The sequence below is a fragment of the Ixodes scapularis genome, unplaced genomic scaffold (assembly GCF_016920785.2).
Source record: "Ixodes scapularis isolate PalLabHiFi unplaced genomic scaffold, ASM1692078v2 PGA_scaffold9__187_contigs__length_104089568, whole genome shotgun sequence".
NCBI lineage: Eukaryota > Metazoa > Arthropoda > Arachnida > Ixodida > Ixodidae > Ixodes > Ixodes scapularis.
In genome coordinates this window covers 42,297,747-42,310,004 of record NW_024609884.1, presented here as the reverse complement: position 1 = coordinate 42,310,004, position 12,258 = coordinate 42,297,747, and the positions used below count along the sequence as shown (strand labels likewise).

Sequence of the window (12,258 nt, the reverse complement as noted above, 5' to 3'; positions counted from 1 at the left end):
CAACTTGGTTTATAGGAAAAAAAAAAACCTTTTCTACTGACCAAAACAAAGAAGAGAAAAGGTCAACACATACACGTTTAAACTTGAAACACAGACACAACCATAGTCCACTCTATAGACTCTTTCGCAAGTTTCTGCCTGTCTTCTTCGCGGCGACTTTCAGTCCCTCCGTTTCGGCGAGCGCTGTTCGGGCCAAAACTCCTAGAGTACTTAGAAAGGAGCAAATCCAACTAAGGCGCTATTTGAAGCTCATCTGCCTGTGTCATTCAACACATTGGAGGTGACCGTCGAGCTTCTCCTCGGATGAAAACTCGTCAACTGACCTTAGGCTCTCCCGATCTTACACATAAAGCCCAGGCGAGTTCGGATGAAAATGTTCACTGCTGCCATAGACCAACATTAATATATATATATATATATATAATGTGTTTTGCTCTTAAAAATAATACTTTTTCTAACCTTGCTTGTTTGTTGTGTGGATTCTATACTATCCATAACCGTTGAGTATATAGTTTTAGACCGACCACGTTTATGAGTTATCTTTTTTCGAAAGCTGGACATTTGGCTAAATGTTCAATAATGAGCATTTATTTTAGAAAACACAGTACTACATTTGTTATTAAAATATGATCGAAGTATACTTTGTTTCATTTACTACAAAGACACAGAAGTCTTGTGACTTATTATTGTAGCGTGTTTTTGAAAATAAGGGAATATCAGCTTTTAGGAAATTTTTAACGGATCTACGCCCTTAAAAACGCTCGAAAATACATGAAAAATCATAATTAATAATTTAGAAGATTGCATTGACCTACTAAAAACGTTGTTTACTTCGCAGTCTCGTTTCAAACATTTCTGAAAAAAAAAAAGACTTATTTTACCCCTGGGGCCTGTTTTCCGCAGAATTCAAGGTGTCGTCAAAACATTTAAGAAAGTTATAACAACAGAATATTGTAAAACGCAATTTTAAATCACCAATAACACATGCAATTTTTGTTTAGACCAAATCCGTGAGGGTGGAATTTAGGCCTGGATCGTTTGGCGGGGAATGACCCTATATTGCCGATTTCAAGGAGAGGACGCTGCTTCCCAGAAATGGTCGCCGTCACCAGACAGTCGAACCACTCCGATAGAACAGCAGTAAAATTCCCCTTATTCAGATATTAAGTTCGAGCCCGTCTGCGACAGTTCCCTGAAAGCCAGCTGGTCAGCTGATTAAACTTGAAGAGCAATTATGTTTGCAGGTATACGCCTAACGTGACACAGTCCCGAACCCGTCGCGCGTTGTGGCTCTTCGGGTTCGGCTGAGATCATCAGACCCAAGAGCTTAAAGCATTGTGCGGCAAAACGTGGAGGTAGCCACGTAAATCGCAGGCGTACGTTAGCAGGCACTTCCACGTGCAGGTCGGAAATGCAGAAGGTAGTGCGCTGACTCGCGAGCGATGTCGGTATAGAGGAGACTATGGCTAGCGCAAACCCATCGAAACATGACAAAAGCGACAACAAAACAAACTTCTAAGAAATTCAACATTAATTTTACACCGCTTCACAGGTTACACCGAAAAGAAACAAGTATACAATAGATAAAACGGTAATGACTTGATTGATTGCGCGGGTCTGATAAACATACAAACATATAAGTATACTGAACATTCACCGGACTCGAGGTGACCGAAAGAGGCAAATTAACTTAATATTAAATATATATATATACTCAAGACACTTGAACACAAGAAAGGAACAACTTCAAAACAAGGTTACAATCACCCAGCACCCTCCTTCGGAACTTTGCAGTGTCGGCAGCTCTATGAGTGTTCGTTCTCCTCATTTGGTTTGTCCCTCATTGGTTGCGTATTGTAGAAAGCTTCGGAGTCACAAGGGTAATGAGCCCGGAACCCGAAGCGGGTGCACCGTACATTAACTGTGGTCTCACAGACCCGAAGTTATTATGTATGTTTTCTTGAAGGGAAGAGCTTGACCCCGGACGCTTTCAGTGAACGCAACCAATACAAAACACAGGACCACGGGCAGTATACAACTCAAGGCACATCTCGAAACTTTTACCTCGCCTTGTATTCTGGTAGTTCGTTGTACCAACAAATATATTAAACAACAGCAGTAACACTGGCAAAGTCGTCGCGACGGTACACCGGTTAAATAGGGCACAACCTTTCCGTTTCGAGACTGTTGGCGAGTGTTGCCTTCACCAAAATACCCACTTGTGCACCTGCGGTGGTATGTGCTGCACATTATCGTGAGGCAGCTGTGAGCCTTACAACTTGGGTATTGTGCACTCAAATAAATACTGCTGAAGTGGAAAATGACAGTGTAGTGAACCCCGATCACCGCGCTCAATATGTTTTCTTTTTTTGCTCGCTGTTCGCTCTACTTTTAATTCTTCGGGGCGGAGCAGGCAGCGAGAACGTAAAATTATGAAACTCAGCTTGAAACCCGTCAAATGATTTTCTTGTCCTGTGCAAACAATATATATATATATATATATATATATATCGCCTAGCCTACAAGCGGAATAACGAATGCCACATAACTGTTACAGCAATCTTCCTTCGTCCAAATGCATTGAGAGGGAATATGATAAACGATGAGTGTTTCAGTGGCACTATTCTCCAATTTTGAGTGATATTTGACGCCGTCCCCGGAGCCCCGCGTGCGCCGAGTAGTTTGACGGATCATCGACAAAACGAGGGCAGCGCGCGAGGAGACTAGCAGGAAATACGGGACCTACGGAACTAGTTCTCTAGATTGTTTGTTTTATTTCCCTACGCGCGTCTCATCGTTTCTCTTCCTCCCTTTTTACAAAACCAACAAAATTACGCGCACAGCACTGATATTAGACGGTGCATCTGCGCGCGTTATCAGCGTCTCCCGTTCCACGTCAATGTCGCATTGATATTCCACCAAGTTGATGTTTCGACGACACTATGATCATCCGCAGTTTCCAAAGATAAGAAGCAAGAGTCACCACAATTCAAACCGTGACATGACAAGTGACGCCTGGTTACTGCTCGCAAGTCGTCTCGTTCGACCCGCAGATGAGCTGAGAAACGGACGGTCCCTGCTGCCACCATAGTTATCGAGAGCCGTGGTAAGATCAGCGATCGGCCCCCGGCGCCTACACCAACGCACATCCTCAGAGCGTGTACTTGGGTTCGTAATACAATGGTTGCGGCTGCGGCAGGGCTGGGGACGCGGCACTAGGACTCATGCTTCCCAGGGAAGTCGAGAAGGGCGTTGGGAAGACCTTCCTCTCGCAAGGGCTGCCTCCGCCATGCTGGAACCGCATTCCTGTAAAGATACACGAGACATCGTATTAGCGAGCGGGTCACGTGCTTGAAATTTGTTTGTTGTGAGTACGGAAAGTGGGTGGATGATTTTCAAACGCAACTTGAGCTGATGCCTCTTAATTAGGGGTGTGCGAAGACTGCTTTAAATCGAATAGGGCTGAATCACAGATTTCAGAGCGTAAAAAGACCCCACAAAATACCAACTTTTTTTTCTTCTTTTTTTTTTTTGCGGCGTTTAAGCTAAGTCGAAGCGATATTCGCACACCCCTGCTTTATACACTCTAAGAAAAGCCCGTGCTTTACTTTCCCGCACAACAATCGGAGAGCCAATAACCGCAACTTACGGAGGCAGCTCAGCGAATGACGATGCCGAAACATATGTTTAGACGAAAAGCGCATTCTGAGTTGTGACATTAAGCCATGCAAAACGTCACGCTTGCATTGCTTAATGTCACAACCCAGACTGCGTTTTTTGGTCTAAACATATATTTCGATATCGTCATTCGCTAAAGGGATGCTGAACCGAAATCTGGATTCCCCAAAACACGCGGCAAAAGCGTGCAACGGGATGCTACAAACACCAAAACATCACTCATACAGCGATATCTCGAACGAATGACCGTATTTTAAAAAAAAAAAGAGGCGCATTTGGCAGGAATGTTGACGTCATGTTTCTCCGAGAAGGAGAGGGAACGGCCTCGCGTCTTCTCCGCCTCGCGGCCTTGAGGGAGCGAAGCGAAACGAGGAGTAAACTAGGTATCTTGACGTCACGCGCCTCGTCGGCCTGATTCAATCTCGACTTCTTTTTCCAAAAATACGGCCGTCCATTTGAGATATCGCCTTACGAATGTTGTTGTAGGGATTGTAGCGTCCCGCCTAGATCTGCAGCATAGTTTTTTTGAAATCCAAATTTCGGTTCACCATCGCTAAGCTGCCTTCGTAAGTTGCGGTGATTGACTCTCCGAGTGTTGTGCGGGAAAGTACAAGCACGGGCTTTTTTTAGAGTGTATACTAGGGCTAGTGGTTCGAATTGAATAACTCTGCGTCATTTATAGCCTTCACAAAGCAAGGGCAAGCTACCACATGCCAGCTCTTTTTGCAGTATTTAAATTAGGGACGACGCTGCTCCGTTCAATTGGAAGAAGTATTTGTACACCCATATTTTACATAAAAAACAAAAAAGAGAAGAAGAACAGAGCATAGTGTGGCTATAAGTGGTGCCATTTATTTTGCGGTGAGCGCGAATGATAGGCGTCTCTTTCGCATACACTGCCCAGTGTCATCCTAGCTTCAAAAATATAATTTGGTTCCATTCGTTCATGTTGCCACTTACAAAACACTGTGGCGCTTTTGTGTTGAAAGGCTATTGAAAAAGGTCATCAGATGATATAAAATGTCCATAGCTCTTCATCTGACATTCTCTAGCTTTTCTGTTGACCTTCTTTTGAATATTGGCCCACTTCTTAATAAAAAAATAAAAAAAAAGTCAATATCCTTTTCTCGCCTCCGAGATGCTTTTTCTGTAGCTTTTCAATTGAAAAGCTACAGAAGCTCAAAAAGAAAAAAAAATGCTTTACACCTTAGTTATTTATGCAACAAAGTTTTGGAGGCTTACTACAGCTTTCCACTCTGCTCCAAATTGGCTGCCGTAAAAACAGAAAAAAAAAACGCGATATATTTGTTTTAATATTTTGCATTTTTTTGGGAAATTCTTTTCCTGTGGCATTTGAACGCACTACGTACATCCCACAAATTCACATTAGAGACACACACGAACCCCATGAAGCAGTCAACACCCGAATCACAGTCCCGCTGACTTCTCCAGACCTTTATGTAGCCTACTTTTTGAAGGTAATCATTTGTCCGGTGACTACCTCAGCACTTATTAATACGAAAGCATTAACTGTCCCATGGAGCGAAGCCGTCGTTGTCTGTAGCCGTTGTCTGTAGCATCGAACAACGGCACCTAAATTCCCACTGGCTGAGCGAAACGTCACCTGGGTTCCCATTCTCAATAAAACAAAGAAAAGCAGAGCAACGCAGATGCTTCGTCACGGAAGCCGGCGGGTGCGCTCAAAGTCAAAGCGGACGCGTCTCAGAAATAAAACACAAAGAAAAGCACAGCAACGCAGATGCATCATCACGGAAGCCGGCGGGTGCGCTCAAAGTCAAAGCGGACGCGTCTCAGAAATAAAACACAAAGAAAAGCACAGCAACGCGGATGCATCGTCAATGGAAGCCGTGGAGCCGGCGGGGTTTGCCGCGCCTGCGCAGTGGGGGAGCGCGATGTTACCGCCGGAGCGCCGTGTGGGAAAGGAAGACATGGCGCGCTGCGTGTAGGAATGCTTTGGCATTACTATATGTAAGCAGTCTTAAGTGTCTCTGCAGACTTTTTTAAGGTTCCAAGTATCCGGTCTTCTCAGAAGTCCGTCAAAGGGATAACAGTATTTTGAAGTTCGTGGACCCTATCTCTTACTAAAAACATTGGTACAACTAATAACAATTAGACACAGTCGCGAAAAGCACACCCACAAAAACGACTCCTAAAAGAAATGTTATCGCGTCTCTGCATAGCACCACTCAGGACGAAGGGAGTCAAGGCAGTTGCTCTACTTTAAAATAATTATTTTGTTTTTCTTTACTAGTTGACTAGCTTAATAGGGTCAGTAAAGTGGGTTCACTACGGTTCATCGAACGGCATTTCATCGAAACACGTTTTAGAGGACGGGCACATTTTATCGAACCACGGTTTAGAGAAAGCGGCGCCTCAGTTTAGAGAAACGCCGCTTATCGAAAAGGGGACGCTGTTTAAAAAAGGCTTTCTTCCTTCGCGCGTGTTCACTGGGCCGCGTGTTATACCCATCACCCTCCTCCCCCTCCCTCCCGCTAGGTTCACGCCGCTTCGCCAGCGGCAGTCTGCAGCGGCTCGTTACAAAAATTGAGCTCACCTGACCCATCCGTACACGCCGCTTCGCGGCGGCCGAATTGGCTAAAAGGAGGCTCGTCGCCATTTTCTCTAAACTGGGTTTTTTTTATAAAGGGATTCGAAAAACATGGGTGAGTAAAGACGGCGTGCGCTCAAAAGAGATTCTCTAAACCGCATGTCTCCGCAATAAAATCACTACAGTCACTAACAAAGTGAGAATGGCGCGGCGCGTCTTTCGAACGCCTGGCCTCCAGCACGCGCCCCATGCCTTCCGTCGTGCTTTGACTGCGCGCTCGCGCTCGAGAGGCGCGAGACGCCGAAGCGCTGTCAAGGCTAGAAGGCTCGTGCTGGAGGCGGGACAACAGAAGCTCCTCCCTCTCACCTTGTCAGTGACTACAGAGGAACTTAGTGACTTTTGACATCTAGTCAAGACGCACTGTGTTTCATTAAAAGTCAACAAAAAATCAACAGCTTTTTTTTTTTTGACACTGTCTACAGAGAGTCAACGGAACATTTTCAACACGAAGTAAACGGAACATCTGCAGTCTTTCTGATGACGCTGTCAACAAGAAGCAGCAGAAAAAAATCAACATAGAGTTAATAGAGTCAACAGCTTTTCTTTTGACTCGGACTGAAGAAAGCCATCAGAAACGTTTCAACACAAGATCAACAAACTTTCTATTGGCTATGTCAACAGGAAGTCAAAGTCAACAGAAAGTAATCCAAGCCAACAAGAAGTCAACACGTTTTCAATAAAAAGTCAAAAGTCATTTTTATAGGCGGCATGCAAAGAATCGAACCGAATCATGTTTTTCCATCATCCAACTTCATCTGCAATGGTGGCAGCGGCAGAATGTTCTTATGCTACTATTCATATGATATTCTGTCTCCGCGTGCGTGCGTGCGTGCGTGCCTCTCCCGTGCGTGCGTGCGTGCGTGCGTGCGTGCGTGCGTGCGTGCGTGCGTGCGTGCGTGCGTGCGTGCGTGTTTTGTTCACTTTCACGTCAACATTATGATTTGCCTTTTGCAAGTACTCTTAATAGAGTATTTCGAGCAGGCACAGTGTACCTGCATAACTGCCATCTTTTGCATCCGGCGTTATCGGGTTGGTTAATACTTGCGTTAAAACGGGAGCTGTAGAACTGACGAAGATAAGAGGCTGTTAGATTTGTCGGGGAGTGAAGCCACGACACCGTGCTCGTATTTTGAGTTCCGTCGTTATGCTGAACTGCAGATGCCGCGTGGCTGCTGCCCGTGTCCGTCGGGTAGTGCAGGCTGGAACACTAAACATTCGTGCATATTCGCTAATTATAACCTATGCATGAAATATAGCAATGTTTTCATCGTATTCATATGATAGAAATAGAAGTTCAAAATTTTGACTACGCTTCAGATGACAGCCGAAGCGGCAGAATTAATTCTCTGGGTTCATTTGTACTGCTCTACACACGGTTCAAAACAAGGCACCTGGCCGCCGCCATGTTCTTGCTCGTGTGAACAAGCACGTGCAAGTGTAAGCCTGTCAAAGCTACCTTCACGCACATGCTGCACGTGTTTGCACGCATAGGGCACTAGTCTATAGTTAGGTTCCAACCGCTCTCGATACCAAATATATTGATAAATGAGCGACGTTTAACTGTGGTTAAGAGAAAAGAAGCTGGTCCACGCTAGGCTAAATTACATCACACAACATATTTTACTTGAAATAATACGACTCGTGTATTTTTAAGGTGAACGACTAGTCCTTGAGGAAGGTTGTCAGAATGCAGCGAGCGCGGTGACGGATGGTCTCTTCGTGGCCCCAACGAAGTGGTCTCTTCGTTGGGGCTCGCGAAATTGACTGTAAACGGGTAAATTTTCGCGAAGACCTAACTTTCGCGTATTTTGCGACTTGAAACGTATCGCAAAAGAATTGATCGGCCGCATGTGTCAATCACACTACGGTAAAGAATGAATGGCATATAACTTAAAATCGCGAATATTTGTGCCCGCGAAGTATCACCCAAACTCGCACGTTCCTAAATTTGCAAAATATTGAGTTCGGCGAATAAAGTCATTTACAGTAATTAAATGCTTCAATATATCAGCTCATTCGCTTTAATTAAACCCTTTACAAGCGCGACATCTACTCAAGCTCGGGATAGAGTGAGCCCACTAAAATTCACAACTTATTTCGCGACTAAAACATTAAAGAATGTCCACATTCTAAGACGGAAACAACTAGAGATATCAAACAGAAATAATTAGGTTATGCGGTGATAAAGCGATTTTTCGTTGGCTCGAACACTTCCGCCTTCCACTCTCTTCCGCAGAATAAAATACACTCCAATCAGTTTGTGTTCAAAAAAGAAAAAAATAAACTTGGACCCGTAAACACGTTCTTTTAACAACGTATATACAACCCAGAAGAGAATGTTACACAAACCGAGTCGGCCCCGTCGGGAAACATTCACAGCTCGCGCCTGTGTATACTATAAGTGAACCGATACAAACAAAAGCAATTGGTTGAGTTATCGCATTGTTTAATCTACAGGTTTCTGTGTATTTACGCGCAGGCCACCGCGACCTCTCGCTATGAGTTTACGCGACAACTAGAGTATATCAACAAACGAACTGAAGAGTGATAACGGGCCTCTTGTACCAAGTGGGGGCTAACAATATCGGGACTGTTTAAAGGGCATCACCGGCAACTTCGCTTTCTGTCAAACAAACGAACGCAACAGAAGGGTCGGGTTTGTTGCCGCTGTGTCATTTTCGGCAGCTCCAAACTGGCGGTTCCGTCAACCCTTCGTACAAAAGGGGATCGGGTGACATTTTCTTCTTTGACATATACGTAGTACACGTCCGTCCGAGACCGTTTAGTTGATAAAGAAGCCAATGTATACGCGTTTAAGTGGTGTCCCAATTACCACTATTAATGCGAATCAGTTATTTTTTTCGTGTATTCTCCGCCGACTTGCCCAATTTGGCGACGCTCTGTGGTAAACGTTTACTAATAGACCGACTTTTTATGCTGTGGCAATTCAATATTGCACACATTTCAAATCACTATATATGTAAATGCGATGTTCCATACAAGAAGTGTCTTAGTTTCAATGAAACTGTTTACCTACGAGTTCCCCACCTTGAACTGAAACTCGCTGTGCAGGCATATGGTCAGTGCCCGCACTTCATAACCAACAGTCGCAGCCAGAAGTTAAGATGCACACTCGTATCCCTGTTTTAAATGGCATGTGGGAATTAAATAATACTATTTCCAATAAGACTGAGAAAAAAGTACGTTTATAAAAAATGACAGTACGCGTTCGAATGGGGCACATACTACACCCCTGACAACTCATCGGCCCACCTCGATCCGTCTCGTCCCTGTCCACTCCGGGTTCGTATATGTAACGCTCGTCCCTTTGGCGTTCCGGTAAAGAGCAGCGTAGGCAGTGCGGCCGTCTGGTCGGCGGCGGGCTCGGCCGCGTTCCGGAAATAAGACAGCCACGCCTTTCCAAGGGAGCGTCGACGACTGTCTGAACAGCACCCTGGGCTTACGCGCTTGCGGGATTCGTTCAAAGACGCAGGACGTATAACGTATAGGCCGCGTCGTTTTGCAGCTTCGGCAGTGCGTAGTCTATAGATGGCGGGACTGGGCGCTTCTCAACTTTATATTTATCTTACATCTGGCGAGATATAGATAAGTGCTGAACAAAAATGCTTACGCCCTTATGAAAGCCCGTCGTGCGTCACGTCTGCGGTGGTACAGCGCGCGACACAAAGTAGCACGATCACGACTTCGATGCTTCGACACAATTTGCTGACGCAGGAAAGTGTTGAACACTACGTTACTTCTCAATGTTCTCATGCTCGTATAATAACTTACAGGGTGATAACGGCAGGGAGGAGTTTCAGTTGTGCCTCCTACAGCGTGAGCTCCCTGCCTTCGGCGAGGCTTCGGCGCCTTGTGAGCCTGAGCACGAGCAGCCAGAGCACGGCGGGAGGCATGCAGTGAACGCGCGCTGGAGGCCGGGCGTTTGTAAGGGACGCCCTACCCTTCTCGCCTTGTCAGTGACTAGGGTAAAGTTGGTTCTCGAACCACCAGTAGTCGATCCCTACGCAGTTTGAAAGAGAGGAACACACTTTAGAATCCGAGCCTCGCAGTCTTCGCCAACCCAACTCCCCATCAACGGAGGAGTTCGACGATCATCGCAGCTCGTTCGTTGTCCGCAACAACCCTATGGCGACAGGAACTTGTTATTTGACATATCGCTGCTAAAGAGCTGCTTGCTGAGAGGTGCTTAAAAAAAAAACTTCAAGCACCCCCCCTTCCCCCCCCCCCCCCCCCCCCCCCCCCCCCCCCAAACTCATGCACTCCTCAAAGACGGCACCAAAACAGGTCCATTGAACGCAGTCAGCTCAAGGCACACAAATAAGATTGTAGCTGGGCTTATGTCCATGTTATATTTAGGATTTTGTGTTTTCAGAGTTCAGTTTTGGTGAAATTCCGAGGGTGTTTTTTGGAGTTCATTTTTCGCTGAAAACTCAAAATTTATAGAAGCTTTTTTTTTTCTTTTTTTAAGATTCCCATTTTTTCTGAATTCGGAGTTTAATTTTACTGTGTTTCCAATTTCACTGAAAAAAAACAACAATACAAATAAATAATATCTGGGCACAAACGTACCCTAAATTTATAAGAACACACCGCATAAGCCACTGAAACGAACGAAACCCTATTCAGCGAAAAATACTTGGCTTCAATGTTTGATAAATATTCTTTTAAGCCACGTGTGTGTCCATGTTTTCTAGTAATTTTGGATATTACTCCATTTTTCTTCAAATAATGAGTGCTCAAATTCTCTAAGATCTGTTTTAAGTTTGCTATTCAGTCTCAGTTATTTTAGTTGCCAAGGTAATCGGTGCTTTTGTATTTTGATTTTTTCGTGCTCCTCCCCGCTTATGTAATACGTTCGAATGAACGTCCATGGGCCATAATAAACATAAACTAAAACTTTAATTTGAACCTGATCGAATGATATGTCTACAGCTGCATTTGTCATTGACGCCCTTGCCATTGGCAATACTAACTGTTCCACGACAAATCTTGCAAAGAAGTGTTGCTTCAAATAACGTCATTACCTAGGAATAACTAAACACCTGGACTTGGTCACTGGGAGGCAAAAAAACTGCAGCTGCCCTGCCCCCATCATAGGAAGTCTACAGTTCATAGCTTTCACTGCTATAAAAACAATTCTCACCCTCCTTCTGGGACGCAAATATAGCATTGTCCAAACTGTAAACAGGAACAGTAGCTTTTATCGTTACCCATACGAACATTGATCCGCTGTTCTTAACGAACCTTGACGAGATAAACGGTGGTAAACTCGATTTCGTCAACAGTCCACAATTTCAAAGAAAACCTGTCCTCAGATCAGAACCACTGACCCTGTGCTCTCTCAAAATTAATTCGCAAAATACTTTTTTTTTTTTGTGCTGTTTATTGCTTTTTTATTTTGCCATCGTGGCGTCGATATTCGGAGTTTTTCGGATAAATTCGAATTGACGAACATTTTATCGGCAAGTGTTTTGTGGAGTTTTTCTGATTTATCCGAAAAACGCGGAACCCTATTTATATTTATTCCCGAACTCTGACTCACGTTCTCAGGTAGTTGCACGACTGTGCCTTGCGTGATATAATGATCTTCGGTAGAGATAAATTCGATATGCCCAGCACCTTACCTTGGACTGAATGAGTGTGGATTGCGACTCGATTGAACAGTATATTTGATTTTAGCACAATGACACTAACGTCTAACCCCTTTTCGTGCTTTGAATAGCCGTTCTCACATAGTAAAACGAACTTTCCCGCAGAACGCATTTCAAAGCAGCTGGCAACGAAATGTTTCCAAAGTTCGACGACGTTGAAGCAACTTCGGAGGTTCTTACCGACACATTTGCAGTACGGTAGGTATATATATATATATAAGTACATACCGATGATTGAAGCTCTGTGAACAGCAAGCCTCAGTCAAACTATATCAGGGG

General features: G+C 44.6%; 1 protein-coding gene across 1 annotated transcript in view; it reads right to left on the bottom strand.

Moving 5' to 3' along the window:
- Nucleotides 1-2,517: 2,517 nt before the first annotated feature.
- The window catches only part of LOC8036846 (forkhead box protein F1-like), a 58,803-nt gene continuing 49,062 nt past the window's right edge, over nt 2,518-12,258 (bottom strand). Inside the window, exon 2 of the mRNA XM_002412027.4 lies at nt 2,518-3,306. Within this exon, the coding sequence (XP_002412072.3) occupies nt 3,152-3,306 (155 nt within the window). The 3' untranslated portion in view covers nt 2,518-3,151. The remainder of the gene's footprint in view (nt 3,307-12,258) is intronic.